General features: G+C 39.6%; 1 protein-coding gene across 2 annotated transcripts in view; it reads left to right on the top strand.

Moving 5' to 3' along the window:
- Positions 1-250: 250 nt before the first annotated feature.
- Positions 251-23672, top strand: part of HTR3B (5-hydroxytryptamine receptor 3B) — a 41642-nt gene continuing 18220 nt past the window's right edge. The window contains exons 1-2 of one of the 2 annotated variants that reach the window (XM_017948967.2): positions 251-485; positions 6504-6664. In XM_017948967.2, coding sequence (XP_017804456.1) covers positions 479-485; positions 6504-6664 — 168 coding nt within the window. In that variant the 5' untranslated portion in view covers positions 251-478. Of the gene's footprint in view, positions 486-2029; positions 2194-6503; positions 6665-23672 lie in introns of those variants that run through there. The other variant, XM_031652925.1, reaches the window with a different exon arrangement.

The raw sequence follows: 23672 nt of genomic DNA, 5'->3' as shown, positions 1-23672 counted from the left end.
CTTTAGTCTCCTTTTGTTTGATAGATTCCTCAGTCTTTCCTTAACTTTTATAACCTTGGCACTTGTGTGTGTGTGTGTGTTTGTTTTTGAGACAGAGTCTACCTCTATTGCCCAGGCTGGAGTGCAGTGGCACAATAACAGCTCACGTGATCCTCCTGCCTCAGCCTCCCAAGTAGCTGGGACTACAGGAGTACGCCACCACATTAAACTAATTTTTTATTTTTGTGTGTGTGGAGACAGGGTATCCTTATGTAGCCTAGGCTGGTCTCAAACTCCTGGGCTCAAGCAGTCCTCTCACTTCAACCTCCCAAAGTACTGGGATTACAGGTGTGAGCCATTGTGCCTGGCTCACCTCAGTACTTTTGAAAATGCCTGCTGTTTTGTTTGTCCCACAGTATGGCATTGTCTGATCTGGTGTTTCCTCCTGAATAGATTCAAGTTATGAATTTTTGGCAAGACTATACCGGAAGAGCTATGGATGCTAGGTGAGCTTGTTACTATCGGGGTGTCATTCTCCTAGGCTGCTAAGTGGACAGAGCTAGGGAATATATGTATATATGAACATGTATATATTCCCTATATGTATATATGAACGTTACATTTGTATTTATTTCTTTTCTTTTCCTTTTTTTTTTTTCTTTTTTTTTTTGAGACAGAGTCTCCCTCTGTCTCCCAGGCTGGAGTGCAGTGGCGCCATCTTGGTTCATGGCAACCTCCGCCTCCCAGTTCAAACAATTCTCCTGCCTAGCCTCCCGAGTAGCTGAGATTACAGGCATGTGCCACCATGCCCGGCTAATTTTTGTAGTTTTAGTAGCGATGGGGTTTCACCATGTTGGTCAGACTGGTCTCAAACTCCTGACCTCAAGTGATCCACTGGCCTCGGCCTTCTAAATTGCTGGGATTGCAGGCGTGAGCCACCGTGCCCAGCTTATTTGCATTTATTTATGTATTTAGCGAATGTACTGAAAACCGTGGGTTCACACTGATACCTCCAAAACCAAGTCAACACCACAGGGTTATCCTAGTTTTCTCTCTTTCTGTATATACTGCTCCCTTCACCAATGATAGGAAAGCAATTAGGCTACATTTTATTGGTAGATGAAAATTAGGTGGAGCACTTCATGGACTCTAAACAAAGGGACTGAGTGATGAGGAGATTTGGAATCAAATATATACTTTCTCCCCTTCATTTGGCTCAGTGAAAATTTACATCAAAATTTGCCTCTATAATCTCATTTTTAATAAAAAAGCAGGCAGATGTTGGAAATGATATCTGTTTTTTCTTTCTAGAGCATTTTTGGGGGGGTCTAGAAATGGAAAATAGTGTTATTGTATAAAATTATGCACCTTTTTCCTTAGTAATGAAGAATGAATGGGTATTCAATCAGAAAGTGAAAAAAAACCTTTTATTAAATGATGTTGAACTTTAATAGTTTTCATCTTCAATAAGCCTAGAAGCATCCTTTCTAGAAGGTTACTTTCTGAACTGTGAACAGTGAAAATTTGAGAAGCCCTCCTGTTTATCAAAAATCAATGTTTCTTTTAATTAAAGGGACTTAGGAAAAACAAAAAGCACTTTTCCATTGCATTGTTTGCAGTTGTTCTTCATTAGACAATACCAGGTTTCCATTAGCCTTGTGTAATTCAAGAGCCCAAGAACCATTGTCAAATGCTGAAGATGTTACCGCATAAGTCTGATTTAGAACAGCTATTTGGATTTCAATTATTAATGAAATTAGTGTCCTGAATGTCAGCAAGAGCACTGCCTTAGGTAAAGGCTGTAAAGGAAATCATATTAGTGTGGAATTTCCTCTCCTTAGGGGCTCCTCTTAGATTACATTATTCACTTAGCTATCTCCTGTCAGGAAAATGGAAATGTTAGCCACAGTTTGATCCCGGGGCAGAACCAAAGGGAGAAGTTAAGGGATTTCATCATGGCATCAATTCCAAAACATTTGCATGGTGCTGGTATTGCCTTTTGTCCCACTGAGTGTTTACAAAATAGCACCAGTAAGGATAGCATCAACTGGCAAATGGAGAAGGAGGAGAACAGAGTGGAGAGGAACCCTGTTAGGAAAAATTGAGCGGCATTCCATCTGGTAGGCAAGTTTGCGTTGCTCCTTTTTGGGATCTGCCTAGGAATGTTGGCAAGCGTGATGGCTCCCCTGTGGGCCTGCATCCTGGTGGCTGCAGGTGAGTCCTTTTAATGATTTTACTAGGCACTAAGGATTAACTCTTAGAAGATAGAGACAACATTTTTGTACACTGTGCTATAGAACTTCTCAGGCGTGTTTGCTTTTATTCATCATCTGTAAAATGCCAGTCCTGTGAAGCTACATTGAAAACAATGATTTGTTTCTGACTTTGTTCCTATGATTGCAAATACACATACATATAGCATTAGACTGTGGGGCTTTTTACACATAGCTGAAAATATGCTCTGAAATGTTATAATTGCTTGATAAATCTCTGCTTCTCTAGAAATCAAGCTCTCTACAGCTTGATTGAGAGTTTGGGGCATTCTTTTTCAAATTTGCTCTTATGTGTGGACAATATGTTTTTATTATCCAAAATAGTCTTGGCTTCATTATCAGCTGTTAGCAGCCCAGAGAAAAAGTCCATTAGATTTGTCATGGCTACAGACATATGTATATCATTTTGGTATTAGAGACCTTAACATCTCGCCTTACAAAATCTATGTAGGTGATGAGTATATCTCTAAAGACAAGCACTGTAAACTTGCAAATTTTGAATTTACAATTCCTCTTAAAAGTAATTTAGAAGTTAATATATTTTTTTCTAAATTTCTAGAACTATACTTCCATGGCACCAGTATTAACTCTATTGAATTGAATCATTTTAGTTAGGATACAATTGATTCTTAGTACACATGCACAAATCAAGAATTTATGATTATGGTGGTGTTTCTCAATGTCCCGTTTTCTTGGGGTTTCTCCTAGAGCTCATATCTGAATTCTAAAATTTTAGAATGTAACTGGAAGTGGAATGAGTCAATTACAGAGATGAGTTAGAAATTCGGTACCCAGGAAGCTGGAAATGATTTTTTTATTGGGTAGAGAAGAAAAATAGCCACTTATCAGTAAAGTATAAAAATCTTGGATGTTGAACATAAAGGATAAAAGCATATCTTAATGGTAAAAAATAAAAACAGAGGAAATGTCATTAAATGCCAAATGGGTTTCTTAGCAGAAAATAATTGTGAGCATTAAACTAAGATAAAATAGAAAAATGAAGGTAAGAAAACAGACTAAGTTCTTAACAATATATCTCTAATGTTTTGTATTATGCATGATTTTTGTTCTAAATGTAGCAGAAATAAGTGTTTTAATAGTGTCTGACAACCAGTGCTTTACCATAAATCATTCCGAGGATACTTGTTGCAGAAAGATCTGCCCTGTGGAATTTTACTGGGTTTTACTATATTTACTTTACATATTTTACTATATTTACAAATCAAGATGATTTGCAAATGTAAGAGCACTGAACCAATCCCAGGGGGCAGTGTGTTGGCATAGAAGGAGGCCTGAACAAGGAGAGCCAGCTAATTCCTGCTTCACTGCTCACCAGCCACGTAACCCTGGGAAGTCAATTAATCTCTTAGAGACTCAGTTTTCCTGTAAGTTAACTTTATTTTGGGTATTCATGCCAATCAAATAAGACAGCATTGTTAAATTGTAAGGTGCAATGCAAATGTAAGATATTATTAACCTGAAAACACATACGGAAAATACCACTGGCTATTTCTGTCCAATAATATACTCCACACAACATGTCAGTCTTCTTTTTGAAAGGTTTCTTGCTGTTGTTCCTAATATTCTGAGGGAGTCAGGTTACACTTAATCATGTAGTGTCATAATTAAAAGCTTGGGCTTCAAAACCAGTCCAGCCGTGTGTAAATATCACTCCCTTTGCTTGCAAGCTTCATGACCTTGGGCAGTGCTAACCTCACTATGCCAATAGTCCCTTACCTGCAGTAATAGTGCACTTCTCATAGATCTGTAGAGTACCTGTCTCATAAGTTTGTTGGGAACGTTGAAGGAGATCATTCATGTGAGGGCTTAGCCTGGTGCCTGGCATACAGTCAGCATTCAATCAGTGTTAGGAATTCAATACATAAATCTCATTTCCTTTTAACCTCTCAGATGTATGTGTAACTCTCTTAAAATCCTAGAGATACATAGCAGCTAAAGCAAGAATAGCACTTTCCATCAAAGTACCCTGAACACTTTAAGATAGGTGCATGGGAGAGTAAGTCATTAAAACAAGGAAAACAAAGGAATAATTTTATTGTGTTCTTATCTTCTTCTTTTTCAATCTCTCTTCACCTACAAGTGCTTCATAGCTCAGTCCCTAACACATTCTACTTTCCAGAAATCTTACAAGTGAATTATTTGAAGCTGATTATTAGCATTCAAGAAGGCAGTTTTGGCGAGGAATCTTTTCTGGGTCTGTTGATAGCTTCCATCAGTGTCTGTTGAAACATCACTGAACTGTGAGTCATTTAGTGCTTGTGTGAATGTCACATTAGCTTTCAAGGGGCATAATTTACTGTTAATTAATGGTCACTTAAATCCTTAATCTCTCTCCTGTAATTGATCTTTCTCCTCAGGCAAATTTGCATTCATAGTAGAAATGTAATTTATTATTTCTTCCCATCTTAAACAAAGAACTCTTTCCCCTTTTGGTTTATTTAAGCACGTTTCCATTTGCTTATTGTTTTTCTCCTTTCAGTGCTTGATTCTCTTTTGTTCCTAGTCCTAGCATCCAGAACTTTCTCTTTTTAACCAAGACTTTGACCCATTCTAGAAAACATGAGTTTATCCATAGGGAACCTATGGATTGGTTCCTAGACAAGATCGCAGAGGGGAATTTGAGTCTTTGTGAGCAGACGGTGCGGGGAACACATATTCATTTCTCAGAATTATGTTTTAATGCTGTCTCAGGTAGTTTCCTGTATTGAAACATGCTCATTTCGGTGTTTCCCCAACTGAGACTTGAATTGGGAGCTTCCAAGCGAGGTAAACGTGAAGCTGCCCACAGCAAAGTTGGCAGGAAAAGCACTGGGCCAGCTTTGCTTTATGCTCCTGACTTCCCTCTCCTGGGGTACACCAGCAAGAAATGTTCTCAGGTAGAGAGATTCACAGCACACTTTTTGACAATAACAGCTCACAAAAACCCTACAAATGATGTTTGATGCAAGCCACCCACCTTAGTCCTGTACGCCTGAATAGCTAACGCCATTTTAGGCATCTTCTTGGGTGAATAGTTAGGGAGTTAAAATGCTCATTAGATTCCCAGTTCCGACGGTAATGAAAGTGTATATAGAACTGCCCACAAGGAGTCTGGCATTGCACCTCCAGCATGGTTGTTAGCATTTTGGTCACACTGACATTGTTAAATCATAGAAATTGCTGCCTGTGGCAGCAAGTGACATGACATCATTCATAAAGAAATGGGTATAAACAGGATTGTCACACAGGGAGAAGCGATCTCATTTACAGTTTCCTGCTGGATCCCTCATACCTTCGGCAGCTCATCAAAATAACCATCAAAACCACTGAGAGCCCAGGCAAATTCACACGCAGGACACTACAGAGAGATTTCACTCACGCACTTTGTCAGGAGGTGTGCAATTTGCTTCGGTCCAATGACTGACTGAAGCATTGAATCCCCTAAGGGCTGGCAAAGCTTGTGAACAAAATATCTTTTTGCAATTCAGAGAAAGCCCTCACAAATTTGTCACTTCCAATTGCTGGTGCTCATTTCTCTTGCTTCCCTTCCTCTGGCCTCCCTGGCCTCAACACCAATCACAGCTCCTCTACAAATCAAGATTTTTGGGTCAGAAGAAATGGTTGTTCCCTGGAACCAGAGAGAATTTTCTCAAAACAAAGATCTCATTTTCTGACAAGTGCATTTTATTTAGGGACAGAGGAAATGAGAAAAGAGATTTTTGAGGAGAAAAGTACAAATTTGGGCTCCCGTTAATCTCATTATCTAGAAATCTATACAAGTCTTTGGGGTTAATGGGTTTGTTCATGTGTTTTTTGCTAGATTTTTCTATCGAATTTTTGAATTACAAATGAAAAATCAAAAGAAAAACCAAGGCGGGAGTTAAGTTTTGGCTAAGTGTGTAGGTGGTTTTTTTCTAGATGCTAGGAGAGGATGATACAGGAATAAAGAAATTATTCTGTCTCCAAAATGCAGGCTTGTTGTAAAATGAAATTGTAGGTACAGTTTTGCAGACTTGGAGATGGCGTTGATTTACTTGTTTTTACGATGAGATTTCTCCATTGGGCACTTAGGCCATCAGCTTACTTTAAGCGTTTGCCAAAGGCTACACCAACTGGCTGGGAATTGATGCAGATTTTGGTGAGCTGAAAGCTATATTCTAGTAAGAGCCACCGAGTCCTGAACAGTCTGAAACCTCCTAAAGAAACCAAGCCCCTCTTACTTTATCTTCACAATGATAGTTTCTTTTCCAGGAATTCTAGCCACAGATACACATCATCCCCGGGATTCTGCTCTGTATCATCTCAGCAAGCAACTATTACAGAACTATCATAAAGAAGTGAGGCCAGTTTACAACTGGACCAAGGCCACCACAGTCTACCTGGACCTGTTTGTCCATGCTATATTGGATGTGGTAAGGACCATCTTGCCCCTTCCTATTCTTGTTAACGTCTTTTAAAACAGTCTGCAGTTCATGCAGGAGCCTAGGAGAGGTTATATTCTCGAGACTGTAGTTGAACTGGCAGGGAAGTTGTGCTAGATTCATTTTAGCAGTTAGGTAAAATATTCATTAGGCAGATCATGCTTTCTAGCCCCCAGTAGACACTGTGAAGGGCAAATCGTCTAGATCATGGAATTAAGATGTTTTAAGAATTGTGAAACTGGGTGTGGTGGCTCATGCCTGTAATCCTAGCACATTGGGAGGCCAAGGTAGGCAGATCACTTGAGCACACGAGTTGGAGACCAGGCTAGGCAGCATGGTGAAACCCTGTCTGTACATAAAATACGCAAACTGGCCAGGCGTGGTGGTGCATATCTGTAGTCCCAGCTACTCAAGAGGCTGAAGAGGGAGGATAGCTTGAGCTTGGGAGGTTGAGGCAGCAGTGAGCCATGATCATGCCACTGCACTGCAGCCTAGGTGGCAGAGCCAGACCTTGTCTCCAAAAAAAAAAAAAAAAAAAAAAAAAAAAAAAAATATATATATATATATATATATATATATATAGGTCATAGATCAAAGTACATATTGTATGAATATTGCTGAAACCAAAAATAGTAATAGGTATTTTATCCTGTGGTTCACATTTGTTAATCATAATAACAGATTTAAGAGGAGATTCACTACTTATTGCTTGAAATTTAAAAGAGAGAAAAAATGCCTTGTTATCTTGAGTTTATAAGGGGGCTTTTGCATCTAAAGCGTTTGCTAAGGATGTTGGGGAGAATTTGTTTATTAAAGCATCCTTTTCTCCTATATCTGAAAGATAGGCTGTGGGAATGAAATGAACCCTGTAAAGTAGTTGGCAGAGTTCTTAGGAAGCCATCAGCAAGTGATGGTCCTGATGGTTAGCACCTCTTCCTCTTCCTCCTTTTCTCTAATTACAAAGTATTTTATTTATTTCAATTGGTTCCAGAGTCATTTTGATTTCTCTCTACCTTTTTTTTTTTTCTTTTGAGACAGATTCTCTCTTTGTTGCCCAGGCTGCAGTCCAATGGCACAATCTCAGCTCACTGCAACCTTCGCCTCCCAGGTTCAAGCAATTCTCCTGCCTTAGCCTCCCTAGTAGCTGGGATTACAGGCATGTGCCACCACACCTGGCTAATTTTTGTATTTTTAGTAGAGACAGGGTTTCACCTGTTGGTCAGGCTGGTTTCGAACTCCTGACCTCAAGTGATCCTCCTACCTTGGCCTCCCAAAGTGCTGGAATTACAGGCATGAGCCACCGCGCCCAATGATTTCTCTTAAAAACAGACTTTACTGAGCTTGTTTTGTTAAAGTAATTTAATCATTGTTTTTCCATTTACTTCTCAAAAATTGTTTTCTAATTGAGGTAAAATATACATACATGGAAATACACAGCTCTTAAGTGTACAAGCTGACGAGTGTTACTAATTACATATACCCATATAACATACATTTATTTATTTATTTATTTATTTATTTATTTATTTATTTTTTTGAGACGGAGTCTCGCTCTGTCACCCAGGCTGGAGTGCAGTGGCCGGATCTCAGCTCACTGCAAGCTCCGCCTCCCGGGTTCATGCCATTCTCCTGCCTCAGCCTCCCGAGTAGCTGGGACTACAGGCGCCCGCCACCTCGCCCGGCTAGTTTTTTGTATTTTTTAGTAGAGACGGGGTTTCACCGTGTTAGCCAGGATGGTCTCGATCTCCTGACCTCGTGATCCGCCCGTCTCGGCCTCCCAAAGTGCTGGGATTACAGGCATGAGCCACCGCGCCCGGCACATTTATTTATTTATTTATTTATTTATTTATTTATTTATTTAGAGACAGAGTCTGGCTCTGTCACCCAGGCTGGAGTGCAGTGGCACGATCTCAGCTCACTGCAACCTCTGCCTCCCGGGTTCCAGGGATTCTCCTGCCTCAGCCTCCTGAGTAGCTGGGATTACAAGCATGCACCACCACGCCCAACTAATTTTGTATTTTTAGTAGAGATGGGGTTTCACCATGTTGGTCAGACTAGTCTCGAACTCCTGACCTCAAATGATCTGCCCGCCTCGGCCTCCCAAAGTGCTGGGATTACAGGTGTGAACCACCATGCCCAGCTATTTATTTATTTTTTGAGATGGAGTCTCACTCTGTTGCCCAGGCTGGAGTGCAGTGGCGCCATCTTAGCTCACTGCAACCTCTACCTCCTGGGGTCAAGCCATTCTCCTGCCTCATCCTCCCGAGTAGCTGGGATTACAGGTACCTGCCACCACACCCAGCTCATTTTTACATTTTTTAGTAGAGACAGGGTTCCACCATGTTGGCCAGTCTGGTGTTGAACTCCCGAACTCAAGTGATCCAGCCACCTCAGCCTCCCAAAAGTGCTGAGATTACAGGCATGAGCCACTGTGCCTGGCCATATAACCCATATCTCTATCAAGATATCCAAGATACCCAAAAAGGTCCCTTATTCCCTTTCTAGTCCATCCCCATCCTCTTCACCAACAGAGACAAATACTCTTCTGATTATTTCTTTCAGCTGTAATTAGTTTTGCCGGTTGTAGAACTCCATGTGAATGAAATTTTATTGTGGGTATTTGATTGTGTCTGGCTTTTACACTCGGCGTACTTTTTCACTCGGCATTTTGAGGTTCACTTGTGCTGTTGTGTGTATCAGTAGTTTATTCCTTTTTCTTAATAAGTAGTATTCAGTTATGGCTATATCATGATTTGTTTATCCATTCTCCTGTTGACAGGCATTTGGGTTGTTTCTAATTTTAGGATAGTATGAATAAAGCTGCTAAGAATTTTCTTGTACGAGTCTTTTTGTGTATATGTTTCTATTTCTTTTAAGTAAAACCTAGAAGTTCTATGACTGGGTCACAGGATGGTGTACACTTAGTGAGAAACTGCCATACTGATTTGCAAAGTGGTTGTGCATTTTACACTTCCACCAGTAAGCTATGAGAGTTCCTATTGCTACACATACCCACCAACATTTAGTGTTACCCGTCTTTTTAATTTTAGTCATTCTGGTAAATGACTAGAATTTCATTGAGGTTTTATTAAAATTTCCCTAATGACTAATGATTTTGAGCTCTTTTTCATGTGTTTATTGACTACTTATAGATCTTTCTTTGTGAAGTGTCCATTTAAACCTTCTCTTATTTTTAAAATTGGGTCACTGGTTTTTTGTTTTTCTAATATTATTATAGATTTATAGGAGCTATTTGTACATTCTGGGCACAAGTCTTTTGTTAGATATGTATTGTATTATACATATTACCTCCTATATTATTATATAATATGTAGTTATATCATTATTATAATAACATATAATAATTACATAATATATACATATATTATATAATAAATGTTTATTCCCAGTCTGTGTCTTGGCTATTCACTTTCTTAATGGGTCTTACAATGAATAGAAATTTTCAAATTTGCTGATGTTTGTTATGGTTCGAATGTGTCCCCAAAATTTCTTTCTTTTTTTTTTTTTTTGAGACAAAGTCTCACTCTTGTCCCCCAGGCTGGAGGGCAATGGCACAATCTCGGCTCACTGCAACCTCCACCTCCCGGGTTCAAGCGATTGTGCTGCCTCAGCCTCCCAAGTAGCTGGGATTACAGGTGCCTGCCACCATGCCCAGCTAATTTTTTTTTTTTTTTTTGTATTTTTAGTAGAGACGGAGTTTCACCATGTTGACCAGGCTGGTCTCCAACTCCTGACCTCAGGTGATCCGCCCACCTCGGCCTTCCAAAGTGCTGGGATTACAGCCACCATGCTTGGCCTTTTTTTTTTTTTTTTTAAATTTTTTATTTTTAGACAACATCTCTCTCTGTCACCCAGGCTAGAGTGCAATGACGCAATCTCGGCTCACCATATATTACATGTTTGTTGATGAGGGGCATTAGACTCTAGTCTTCTCATCTGGTTTTGGTATCAGGATTGTGTTGGCCTTCTAAAACAGAATTGTTGAGAATCGTTTCCTTCTCAGTTTTCTGAAGGCGTTGTGTAATGTGAATATTTTTTCTTCCTTAATGTCTGATAGAATTTATGAGTAAAATTATAGGGGTCTGGAGCTTTCTTTGTGGGAAGGTAGTCAAATGCAAATTCAACTTTATTTACACATATTCAATTTTTTCTTGTGTCAGTTTTGTTAATTTGTATTTTTAAGGAATTTGTCTCTTTCATCCAGTTCGTCAAATTTATTGACTTAGTTGTTCATTTTTTTTCTATTATTTTCATGCCCATAGGATCTCTAGTGATATGGCTTTTGTGTCTCATATTGGTAATTTGTGTTTTCTCATATTTTCCCTTGACTCATCTTGTCATAGTTTTACCAATTTCATTTTTTTCAAAGAGCCAACTTTAGGCTTTGTCATTTTGTGTGTGTGTTTGTTTTGTTTTATTTTGCTTTGAGACAGGGTCTCACTCTGTTACTTAGGCTGGAGTGCAGTGGCATGATCACGGCTCACTGCAGCCTCAACCTCCCATGCTCTTTAGATATCTTTACATATTTCTTTTCTTCTACTTACTTTCTTTGTGTTTTTGAGACAGAGGCAAGAGACAGACAGAGTCTCTGGGACCCAGTAATCTGATTTTTTTTTCCCCTCTAGTTTTGGCTTATACAGAATATTATATAAATGGAATTATATGTTATTTTACCTTTTGTGCATAACTTCTTTCACTTAGCGTAATGCCTTTGAGATTTATCCATATCGTTGCATAACTCAGTAGTAGTATTTTATTGTACAGATGCACTACAATTTATCTGTTTACCAGTTGTTGGACACATGAATTGTTTCCATTTGGGGGCAATTATGAATAAGGCCACTATAAACATTTGCATATGTTTTTCTTTCTCTTGGATACATGCTTAGGTATAGTATTGGTTACTTGTATGATGGGTCTGTCTAATTTTGTAAGAAACTGTCCAGCTGTTTTCCAAAGTGGCTGTTATCATTTTGCATGTCACTCACAATGTGTGAGAGCTTCAGTTTCTTCACATAATCATTACTCCTTGACATTGTCAATCTGTAACTTTTTTTTTTCTTTAGACAGAGTCCTGCTCTTGTCGCCCAGGCTGGAGTGCAGTGGTGTGATCTTGGCTCACTGTAACCTCTGCCTCCTGGGTTCAAGTGGTTCCCCTGCCTCAGCCTCCTGAGTAGCTGGGATTACAGGCGCTCACCACCATGCCCAGCTAATTTTGGTACTTTTAGTAGAGACGGTTTCGCCAGGTTGGTCAGGCTGGTCTTGAACTCCTGACCTCAGGTGATCTACCTGCCTTGGGCTTCTGAAGTGGTGGGATTACAGGCATGAGCAACGGCGCAGGGCCCAATCTTTAAAATTTTAACCGTTGTAGTAGGTTTGCAGTAGTATCTCAATGTAGTTTTTAATTTTTATTTCCCTAACATTTGAACATGTTGAACATTTTTTCACGTGCTTATTTGCCAATTGCCAACTGTATATCTTCGGTAATATGTCTGCTCAAATCTTTTATTTATTTGTAAAGTTGGGTTATTATTTTATTATCAGGTTACAAGAGTTATTTATATACTCTGAGCTTATTTCTAGACTCTTCTATTCAACTAATGTGGATGTTTGTCTTTCTACCATACCACACTGTTTTGATTACTGTAGCATTGTGGAAGTCTTGAAATAAGATAATGTGAACTTCTAATCTTGTTCTTCTTTTTAAAAATTGTTTTAACTTTTCTAGGTTGTTTGCATTTCTACATAAACTTTAGAATTGACTCATCAATGTCTATTTTTAAAAACTTCTGGAATTTTGATTGGTACTGCATTGAATCTATAGATAAATTTGAGGAGAACTGACATCTTAACAATATTGAGTTATCCAGTCCATACATGCAGTGTATCTCTCTGTTTAGTTCTTTAACTTCTTTTATTAATGTTTCATCATTTTTAGTGTTTTGCATACATTTGGTTAAATTTATTCCTAAGTATTTCACATTTTTGTTATTATAAATGGTATTTTAAATTCGAATCTAGTTGTTTGTTGCTAGCATACAAAAACACAGTTGATTTCTATATATTGGTTTGGGATTCTGTGACCCTGACATCTCTTTTTCGTTTAAGAGCCTTTTTTTTTTTGGAAGATTCTTTCAGATTTTCTGTGTAGAAAATCATGTTGTCTGTGAGGAAAAGCAGTTTTACTTCTTTCTTTCCAATCTTTATACCTTTGTTTTCTTCTAGTGTCTTGTTACCCTGACGAGGACCTCCAGTACAATGTTGAACAGAATGTTATACTGCTCTATAAATATTAATTCAATAAATGTGGTTGATAGTGGTGTTGAAATACTTTTTTGTTTTTTGAGATGAAGTCTCATTCTTGTCCCCCAGGCTGGAGTGCAGAGGCAGGATCTCAGCTCGCTGCGAACTCTGCCTCCCGGGTTCAAGTTATTCTCCTGCCTCAGCCTCCCTAGTAGCTGGGATTATAGGTGCCTGCCACCACACCCAGCTGATTTTTGTACTTTTAGTAGAGACGGGGTTTCACCATGTTGGCCAGGCTGGTCTTGAACTCCTGACCTCAGGTGATCTGCCCACCTTGGCCTCCCAAAGTGGTGGGATTACAGGTGTGAGCCACTGCACCTGGCCGAAATCTATTTTTTTTCCTCTAGTTTTTTTATTAATTTCATGGAGTGGGATGTTAAAATCTCCAGTTACGATTGTAGTTTGTCTATTTCTCTCTTTGGTTCTGTCAACTTTTGCTTCATGTATTTTGAAGCTATGTTATTAGGTGCATACACATTTAGACATATATATATATATGTATGTATATATATATATTTTTTTGAGACAATATTTTACTCTGTCATCCAGGCTGGAGTGCAGTGGCATGACTGTGTCTCACTGCAGCCTCAACCTCCCGGGTTCAGACAATTTTCCTGCCTCAGGCTCCCGAGTAGCTGGGACTACAAGCACATGCCACCACACCCAGCTGGTTTTTGTATTTTTGGTAGAGATGGGGTTTTGCCATGTTGCCCACCTTGGTCTCTAACTCCTGAGCTTAAGCAGTCTGCCAGCCTTGGCCCCCCCAAGTGCTGGTATTACAGGCGTGAGCCACTGTGCCCAGCCTATATGTCTTCTTAATGAACAGATTCTTTTACTGTTATGAAACACTCCACTTCATCTCTAATAATATTCCCTTTTATGAAGTTTTTCTTATGCTGACTTCCCACATGGCATATTCTTGGCCATCCTTTTATTTTCAATCTATTTGTGTCATTTGATGTCCTTTGTATTTGAAGTCATTTCTTGTAGACAATATATAGTTAGGTACATGCTGAAAAGAAATATATAGGCAGGCCCTGTGTACACTTCACCCAATCTCTCCTACTGTTAACATCTTACATATATAGTACAGTGTCAGTACTAGAAAATTAACATGGGTACACTCTATAGAGCTTATTCTGATTTCTCCAGTTTACCTGTACTTGTGTGTGTGTGTGTGTGTGTGTGTGTGCGCGCGTGTAGTTCTATGTAATTTTATTACATGTGTAGCTTTTTGTAATCAGCACCACAATCAAAGTACATAATTGGATCATCACCACAGGGCCCCCAGGTGCTATTCCTTTACAGCCACAGTCCTTTCTCTCTGCTGACTCCTAACCCCTGGCAACCACTAATCTTCTCTCCATCTTTACGCTACTTCAAGAATATTATATAAATGGAATCATACAATATACTACCTTTGAGACTGGCTTTTTTCCTTTAGCATAATTCCCTTATGGTCCATCTGTGTTGTTGTGAACACCAATAGTTCATTTCTTTTTGTTGCTGAATATTATTCCAGGTTAGGGCTTTTTTTTTTTTTTTTTTTTTTACCAGTCTGACAATCTATGCATTTGTTTTTTTTTTTTCTTCCAATATGGAGTCTCACTCTGTCCCCCAGGCTGGAGTGCAGTGGCATGATCTCAGCTCACTGCAACCTCTGCCTCCGGGGTTCAAGTGATTCTCCTGCCTCAGCCTCCCAAGCAGCTAGAATTACAGGTGCTCACCACCACATCTGGCTAATTTTTGTATTTTTAGTAGAGATGGGGTTTCACCATGTTGACCAGGCTGGTCTTGAACTGTTGACCTCAAGTGATCTGCCTGTCTTGGCCTCCGAAAGTGTTGGGATTACAGGCATGAACCACTGTGACCAGCCAATCTATGCATTTTAGTGGAAATGTTTAGCTCATTTGCCAATACCATCTTGCTATTTGTTTTCTAGTTGTGTCATCTGTTTTTTGTTCTATTCCTTATATCCTACTTTATTTTCCATAATTTTTAAATTTTTAATAAATATTAAAAATAATAAAATATTTAAAATATTGGATTATAGTTCCTCTATTAGCTTTTTAGCGATCCATCTTTGTATTTTTTTTAGACTTTGCCTTAGGAATTTCCATATTCATCATTAACTTATTGCAGTGTACTTAGAATTAATATTTTGACACTTCACATAAAATGTATGAAACTTACAACAGTAAAATTCCATTTATCTGCTCCCACTTCTTTTGTGCTACTTTTATCTTCAATTTTACATTTACATACAAAATATACGCACAAAATGATGTTATTATTTTAAGGTAATCTGTTGCAATAATTTAATGATTCATTTTCAATTTATGTTAATAGAGATGTTTTTCTATGTTACTATCTTAGTGCTAGCAGTGAATCAGAATCTTTGATTTTTTTTTTGGACTGAGAATTAGGCATTTAAATCAATGAAAAAATAAATGTGAAACTTAAGAGTACAAGGTCTAGGCCTGGCATGGTGGCTCACGTCTGTAATCCCACCACTTTGGGAGGCCGAGGTGGGTGGATCACCTGAGGTCAGGAGTTCGAGACCAGCCTCAACATGGAGAAACCCCTTCTCTACTAGAAAAATACAAAATTATCTTGTGTGGGTGTGGTGGTGCACACCTGTAATCCCAGCTACTCAGGAGGCTGAGGCAGGAGAATTGCTTGAACCTGGGAGGTGGAGGTTGCAATGAGCTGACATCGCGCCATTGCACTCCAGCCTGGGCAAAAAGAACAAAACTCCATTCCAAAAAAAAAAAACAAAAAGAGTACAAAGTTTAAATTTTTTTCCTTTTTACTGATACAGGTTACTTTGGTGTCATTTTTCCCTAACTTAGATAAACCCCTAATTAATTGTTTCATTGTAAATAGGAATATTTAAATGGTACTCCCCAAAATTCCTTTTTATTATTATTTTATTTTTGTTTTTATTTTTACTTTTTTTGAGATGGAGTTTCACTCTTGTTGCCCAGGTTGGAGTACAACGGCGTGATCTTGGCTCACCACAACCTCTGCCTCCTGGGTTCAAGCGATTCTCCTGCCTCAGTCTCCCAAGTAGCTAGGATTACAGGCACCTACCACCATGTACAGCTAACTTGTATTTTTAGCAGAGACAGTGTTTCACTATGTTGGCCAGGCTGGTCTCGAACTCCTGACATCGAGTGATCCACCCGCCTTGGCATCCCAAAGTGCTGGGATTACAGGCATGAGCTATTGTGTGTGGCCATATTTTCCCAATTAGCCTATTAAGTAAGAGTGCTAGCCCTAAGATCTTAGAAAATATTGTTTAATTAAATACCAGGAAATACCTCTTACTAAAAAGCCTAGTCTTAAACAGCTTAAATAGAAAACTTCTTCAAGTTTTTTTTTTTTTTTTGGAGACAGAATCTTGCTCTGTCGCCAGGCTGGAGTGCAGTGGTGTGATCTCGGCTCACTGTAAACTCTGCTTCCTGGGTTCAAGCGATTTTCCTGCCTCAGTCTCCCAAGTAGCTGGGATTACAGGTGCCCACCACCACACCTGGCTAATTTTTGTATTTTTAGTACAGATGGGGTTTCACCACGCTGGCCAGGCTGGTCTTCAACTCCTGACTTCAAGTGATCCACCCACCTCAGCCTCCCAAAGTAGTGGAATTACAGGCTTGAACCATCACGTTCAGTTCATCTTTTTCCTTTCTGACTTCGTGTTTTTTATTATTTATTATTTTTTATTTTTTTTGAGACAGAGCCTCACTCTGTCACCCAGGGTGGAGTGCAGTGGCACGATCTCGGCTCACTGCAACCTCTGCCTCCCAGGTTCAAGTGATTCTCCTGCCTCAGCCTCCCAAGTACCTGGGATTACAGGTGCCTGCCACCACACCTGGCTAATTTTTGTACTTTTAGTAGAGACAGGGTTTCACCATATTGGCCAGGCTGGTCTTGAACTCCTGACCTTGTGATTTGCCTGCCTCGGCCTCACAAAGTGCTAGGATTATAAGTGTAAGCCACTGTGCCCGGCCTCTTCATATTTATTAAGATAAAGAAAATTGCTGGCCGGGCATGGTGGCAGGCACCTGTAGTTCCAGATACTCGGGAGGCTGAGGCAGGAGAATTGCTTGAACCTAGGAGGCAGAGATTGCAGTAAGCTGAGATCGCTCCACTGCACTCCAGCTTGGTGACAGAGCGAGACTCCGTCTCAGAAAAAAAGAAAATTGATCAGGCTTTCCTTTAGAGGTTTATTTGGAGATAAATGGAAAAGGTGTAAAGTATTTATATTAATATTTTCCCTTGGAACAAGTATATCAAATTGAAAATACTTTTCTCTTTCTTCCTACCCTGACAAAAGAAAGTAAAATCAGACTCCTTTTGGTAGGTAAGGAGAACACCGTTATCTTTTTAAAGATGTGGGATTTCCCCACCAGAGTTGTTTGTTGTTAGACTATGTTAGACATGTCATCATATTGAATATGGCAAATTTTCTTACAGAAATCTGAAAACAATTTATATTCTATCCCTCTAGTTTTATCCCTGTCTACCATCTTATGTTATCTTCTCCAAGTTCTCAGTACAACAGTGAACCTGGACCCCTGGTTGTTTCTTGCCTGTAAGTCATTCATTCTGCTATTTCCCCTACCAAAAGTCTTTCTCTTCATTCTCCATCTGCAAAATACTGTAGTCCTTCAAATCTCAGCTCTCAAAATCAATTTTCCTCATTTCTCTAAGGTGAGAGCATTTCCTTTAAATCCACTAAGTCTGTGTGGATTTTCTTTTCCTTTCCTTTCTTTTCTTTTCTTTTCCTTTCTTTCTTTCTTTCTTTCCTTTCTTTCTTTCTCTTTCTTTCCTTTCTTTCTTTCTCTTTCTTTCTGTGTCTCTCTCTCTCTCTCTTTCTTTCTTTCTTTCTTTTTTGAGATGGAGACTCACTCTATCACCCAGGCTGGAGTGCAGTGGCGTGATCTTGGCTCACTGCAACCTTCCAGACTCAGGTGATCCTCCCACCTCACCCTCCCAAGTAGCTGGTACTATAGGTGTACACCACCATACTGGGCTAATTTTGTATGTTTTTAGAAATTTGATTTCGCCATGTTGTCCAGGCTGGTCTCGAACTCCTGGCCTCAAGTAATCCATCTACCTTGTGCTGGGGTTACAGACATGAGCCACTGGGCCCAGCCAAGTCTGTGTATTTCTTAATGCACACAGTTATTTGTTAAAATGTTAAAATATGCCCTAATGTAGTGTACGCTACTTGAGGGAAGGACTTTCTTACTCATATTCATATTTTCCATAACATGCAGCACTGTGTATTTGATTTCCAAGACATTCAATTGATACTTGTCCAATGAATGAATGAATTAAAAAATATAAGGATCAATTCTAGGATTGTCTTTACAAATGGCTACTCTGAAAATGCTTGGCAAATGTTTCTATTGCATGTAGGTGGGATAAGCCTAAAGTTAGTTCCAGAGGCAGGGACAGTTCTGAAGGACTTGATAAAAATCACTCACAGATTCTGCACAGACAAGGACACTCCCAATGTGAATAGATAACTTGTTGGATGCATCTGCCAGCATCTGAACTGCTGGCAACTTTTGTTTGGAATGAAGAGCTTTCAGCCCAGCACCGCACCTCCATTATAATGTTTTGCCTCCTGTTTTGTTTATATAAAAGACTACAGTCTTGTCTTAGAATTTCTGGGTATTATGAGTACCTTAGGGAAATCTGATTATAGAGATAATCTGCTCAACAGTGAAGAGTTTCAATTTGTTTCTATTGAGTTTTGTCAATTCCGAATCCCAGATACCTTTGTATTCCAGTCCATTGACTAGAGCCTCCCAGCCAGACGTTGAGGCATCTGTTTCTATAGTCTCCGGAACTGGAAAAGATAAATAAGAATGTAGGGGAATTATCTGTATATTTGCTAACCACCAATTTAGATCTAAATAGACTCCCTCTGTTAGGAAGACTAATGAATTCCAATTCTCTGAAATATCCTTTGCTTTTAACAAGCAAGATGGAAGGTATCTAAAGAAAAAAAACGGGGCGAGATACACAGAGGGAAAAGCTGTGAATAATGCCACCAGAGAACCAATTATGTTCACCAGCTGGCATTGAGAAACTTGTTTCCTTTGACAAAAAAAGATTTTAGTTTTAGCCTCAAAATACTTTTTGACATTGTGTTCTTCAGGGCTGAATGACGAATCCTCCCAAACACCCCCGTAAAATGTTAGAAAAAAATTCTTAACATCATTGTTATATGTAATGTGGCAAAGCAATGGGCAAGAAGTGAAAAACAAGCTAAGGCATCAATATGGCAGTTAAGAAGAATCAACTGGATAAAATGATAGTGAAATGAAACATGAAAACAGAGACCCTCCTCCCAGCCATATGACTGAATCACTGAGACACATTCACGGGGTATGACAGTAATAAACAAACTGGTAAGAACTTTGAATAGACATAAAAATGTATTTCTTGTGAAAGCATAGTCAACTACTATACATCTCAGGGATATAAACTGCATTTTGAACTTTTCTTTCTATTTGTGGGGAACCTCACTGATTGCAACCAAGCCTAGAATGGAACCTTTTGTGCTTTAGTGGGTGAGACATAATCTGTTTCATGATCTCTCAGTTGGTAAAATGTGCAACGAAGGCTGGGCATGGTGGCTCACACCTGTAATTCAAGCACTTTGGGAGGCCAAGGTGGGAGAACTGCTTGAGTCCAGGAACTTGAGACCAACCCGCGCAACATAGCACCACCCCGTCTCTACAAAAATTAATAATAATACATTAATTAGCTGGGCATGGTGTTGCACATCTGTGGTCCCAGCTACTTGGGAGGCTGAAATGGGAGGATCACTTGGGCCTGGGAGGTTGAGGCTGCAGTGAGCCATGATTGTGCCACTGCACTCTGGCTTGGGCAACAAAGCAAGACCTTGTCTCAAAAAAAAAAAAAAAAAAAAGCCAGGAAGTGGTGTCACCTAATCCTGAGCTCTCATTAGAGGCTTTTATGTTTTTAACCACCAGGACTCCTGTTGAGCCAGTCTTGTCTGGGAGTCCCCTCTGGTCCATCTGGTCCAAGCTGTTCCTTGGGGAAATACTTGTGAATTCAAGGTTTTCACTTTTTATACTACTTTAAAACTTGCCTTTCCCAAGTATCTATTTAAATTCCATAAATATCTGTAGAGCAAGTTCACTCAGACCAGGCCTTGTTGAACCACTAAAGCAGGGCGACTACGTATCTATGTGTTCCTAATGCCTTCTGTTTCTCAAAGAGAAAGAATAATGCTTATTTGATAGTAATTTGCTTTCTTGATTATAAAAAGGGGAAATTTTAAAAAGTTTCTTGTTTCTCTTTCAAATGATGCCACCTGGCGCAGAGCCACTGTGTAGTCTGTGTACTGCACAATTCCACCTGCGCCATCAACATAGACAATAGTATCCAGTGGTGCCTTCTGACTCCCTACCCAGTCTGAATTCTCCAGAGTAGTACATAGTCTTGACCCTGTGCACAAAGAAAATGGACTTTTATGTGGCTGGATAATTGGACAATTAATTTCTTTTTTTTTGTTTTGTTTTTGAAATGGGGTCTGGCTCTGTAGCCCAGTCTGTGGAGTGCAGTGGCGCAATATCGGCTCACTGCAAGCTCCGCCTCTCAGGTTCACGCCTTTCTCCTGCCTCAGCATCCCAAGTAGCTGGGACTACAGGCGCCCACCACCACGCCTGGCTAATCTTTTTGTATTTTTAGTAGAGACGGGGTTTCATCATGTTCGCCAGGATGGTCTCGATCTCCTGACCTCATGATCTGCCCGCCTCGGCCTCCCAAAGTGCTGGGATTACAGGTGTGAGCCACCGCGCCCGGCCATTTAATTTCTTATACCCAGTTCTGGGGAGGAAAACAGAGCTGTTAGTTGATTCCATGCCATCAACTTCCTAAACACTTTTATGTACTGAAATTTGGTATTATACTAAATATTACAGAAATACAAATGTTACCTAAGTGACTCTTGAGCTTTGAACCTAAATCAGCAAGGGAAATGTTTTACAATTTTTTTTTTTTTTTTTGAGACAGAGGCTCGTTCTGTCACCCAGGCTGGAGTACAGTGGCGCCATCTCGGCTCACTGCAACCTCTGCCTCCCGGTTTCAAACGATTCTTCTGCCTCAGCCTCCCAAGTAGCTGGGATTACAGGCTCCCACCACCATGCCCAGCTAATTTTTATATTTTTAGTAGAGAAGGGGTTTCACCATGTTGGCCAGGCTGGTCTTACACATTTTATTTCCTATTTCTTCATCTTGTATTTTTTTAATCCTTTTATTCTCTTTTAAGGATGCAGTTTTTAGTGATGGATTATACATGGAAAGAAATGAAAAAAAAAAAAAGAGTTCAAGGAGAGTTCTTTAATAGTATGCATCAGCCTTCTTATAAATCTACCGGAAATGTCTTCAAAAATGGTTGCCCTTTTCTTTATTAAACATTTTTTAAAATAGCAGTTTTTTTGAGATTTAATTCAACCACAAAATTCGCCAATTTAAAGTATACAATTCAGTGTTTTTTAGTACAGAGTTACACAACCATCACCACTATCTAATTTCAGAACATTTTTATCACCTCAAAAAGAAGCCCTATATCCATTAGCAGTCACACCCCACATTCCACCCCCAGCAGCCCTAGGCAAACACTCTACTTTTTGTTTCTATAGATTTGCCTGTTCTAGACATATTATATAAGTGGAATCATACCATAAATGGTCTCTTATGACTGACTTCTTTCACTTAGCGTGCTTTCAAAGTTCATACATGTTGTCACATGCATCAGTATTTTATTACTTTTTGTTGCTGTATAATCGATTGTATGGATATATCACATTTTGTTTATCCAGTCATCAGTCAATACATTGGTTTCACTTTTTAACAATCACAAATAATGCTGCTATGAATATTTTTATACAGGTTTTTTGTGTGGACTTATGTCTTCAGTTCTCGTGGTTATATACTTCTGAGTAGAATTGTTGCATTATATGATAAATGTATGTTTAATCTTTTGAGTAAACACCAGACTGCTTTTCCTCTCCTTTCCTCTCCTCTCCTCTCATCTCTTCCCCTTTCCCCTCCTCTCCTCTCCTCTTCTCTCCCCTCTTCTTCCCTTCTCTCCCCTCTTCTCCTCTCCTCTGCTCTCCTCTCTTTTTAAGACAAAGTCTCACTCTGTCACCCAGGCTGGAATGCAGTGGCATAATCTTGGCTCATTGCAACCTTCAGCTCCCAGGTTCAAGTGATCTCATGCCTCAGCCTCACGAGTAGCTGGGATCACAGGCGTGCACCGCCACACCCAACTAATTTTTGTATTTTTGTTTGTTTGTTTTTTTTGTTTTGTTTTTATTTTTTGAGACGGAATCTCGCTCTGTCGCCCAGGCTGGAGTGCAGTGGCCAGATCTCAGCTCACTGCAAGCTCCGCCTCCCAGGTTCATGCCATTCTCCTGCCTCAGCCTCCCAAGTAGCTGGGACTACAGGCGCCCGCCACCTCGCCCGGCTAGTTTTTTGTATTTTTAGTAGAGACGGGGTTTCACCGTATTAGCCAGGATGGTCTCGATCTCCTGACCTCGTGATCCGCCCGTCTCGGCCTCCCAAAGTGCTGGGATTACAGGCTTGAGCCACCGCGCCCGGCCATTTTTGTATTTTTAATAGAGACAGGGGTTTCACCATGTTGGCCAGCCTGGTCTCGAACTCCTGACCTCAGGTGATCTGCCTGCCTCAGCCTTCCAAAGTGCTGGCATTACAGGCGTGAGCAACCGAGCCCAGCCCAGACTGGTTTTCAAAGTAGCTGAATCAATTAATAATCCTGCCAGCAATATTTGAGGGCTCCAACTTCTCTACATCCTTGCCAACATTTGTTATTGTCTGTCTTTTTAATTTTAGCTGTCTTAGTGAGGATACAGTGGTATCTCGTTGTGGTTTCGATTTGCAGTTCCCTGGTGACTAATGTTATTGAGCATCTTTTCATGTGCTTATTGGCCCTTTATATATCTCCTTAGGAGAAATATATAGCCAAATCCTTTACCCACTTTGTATTATCATTTTTACTTGTCATAAAATACACAACATAAAATTTATCATCTTGACCCTTTTTAAGCATACAGTTCAGTGGCATTGAGTACATTCACATTCTTGTGTTATCATCACCATGATCCAGTCTCCAGGACTCCTTTGATCTTGCAAAACTGAAACTCTTTTTTTTGTTTTTGCTTTTTTGAGCATTCTTTCCATCTTTTATTACTGCTGAGGTTAAACATTTTCATGTGATTACTGGCCATTCATATTTCTTTGTGGGACAGCTTGTTAACTTAATAAATAATACTAATGTTTTTCCTGATTATAATATCCTTATTGTAGACATGTGGAAAATACAGAAGAGTATAAGACCATAGAGGAAAAAATTCACATAATTCAAATTATAAAAACAACCATTGCTGCTAATTTTTACTCTTCTCTGCACGTTTTCTTATAGAATTGATATTCTGGACAAATGTGTTTTAGAGTATGTGTTTTTCCTTTCGTTTTTTGAGACAGAGTCTCGCTTTGTTGCCCAGGCTGGAGAGCAGTGGCTAAATCTCAGTTCACTACAACCTCTGCTCCTGGGTTCAAGCAATTCTCCTGCCTCAGCCTCCCGAGTAGCTGGAATGACAGGCATGTG

This window comes from Papio anubis, chromosome 12 (assembly GCF_008728515.1).
Source record: "Papio anubis isolate 15944 chromosome 12, Panubis1.0, whole genome shotgun sequence".
Classification (NCBI taxonomy): Eukaryota; Metazoa; Chordata; class Mammalia; order Primates; family Cercopithecidae; genus Papio; species Papio anubis.
This window is presented reverse-complemented; position numbering and strand designations above follow the sequence as displayed.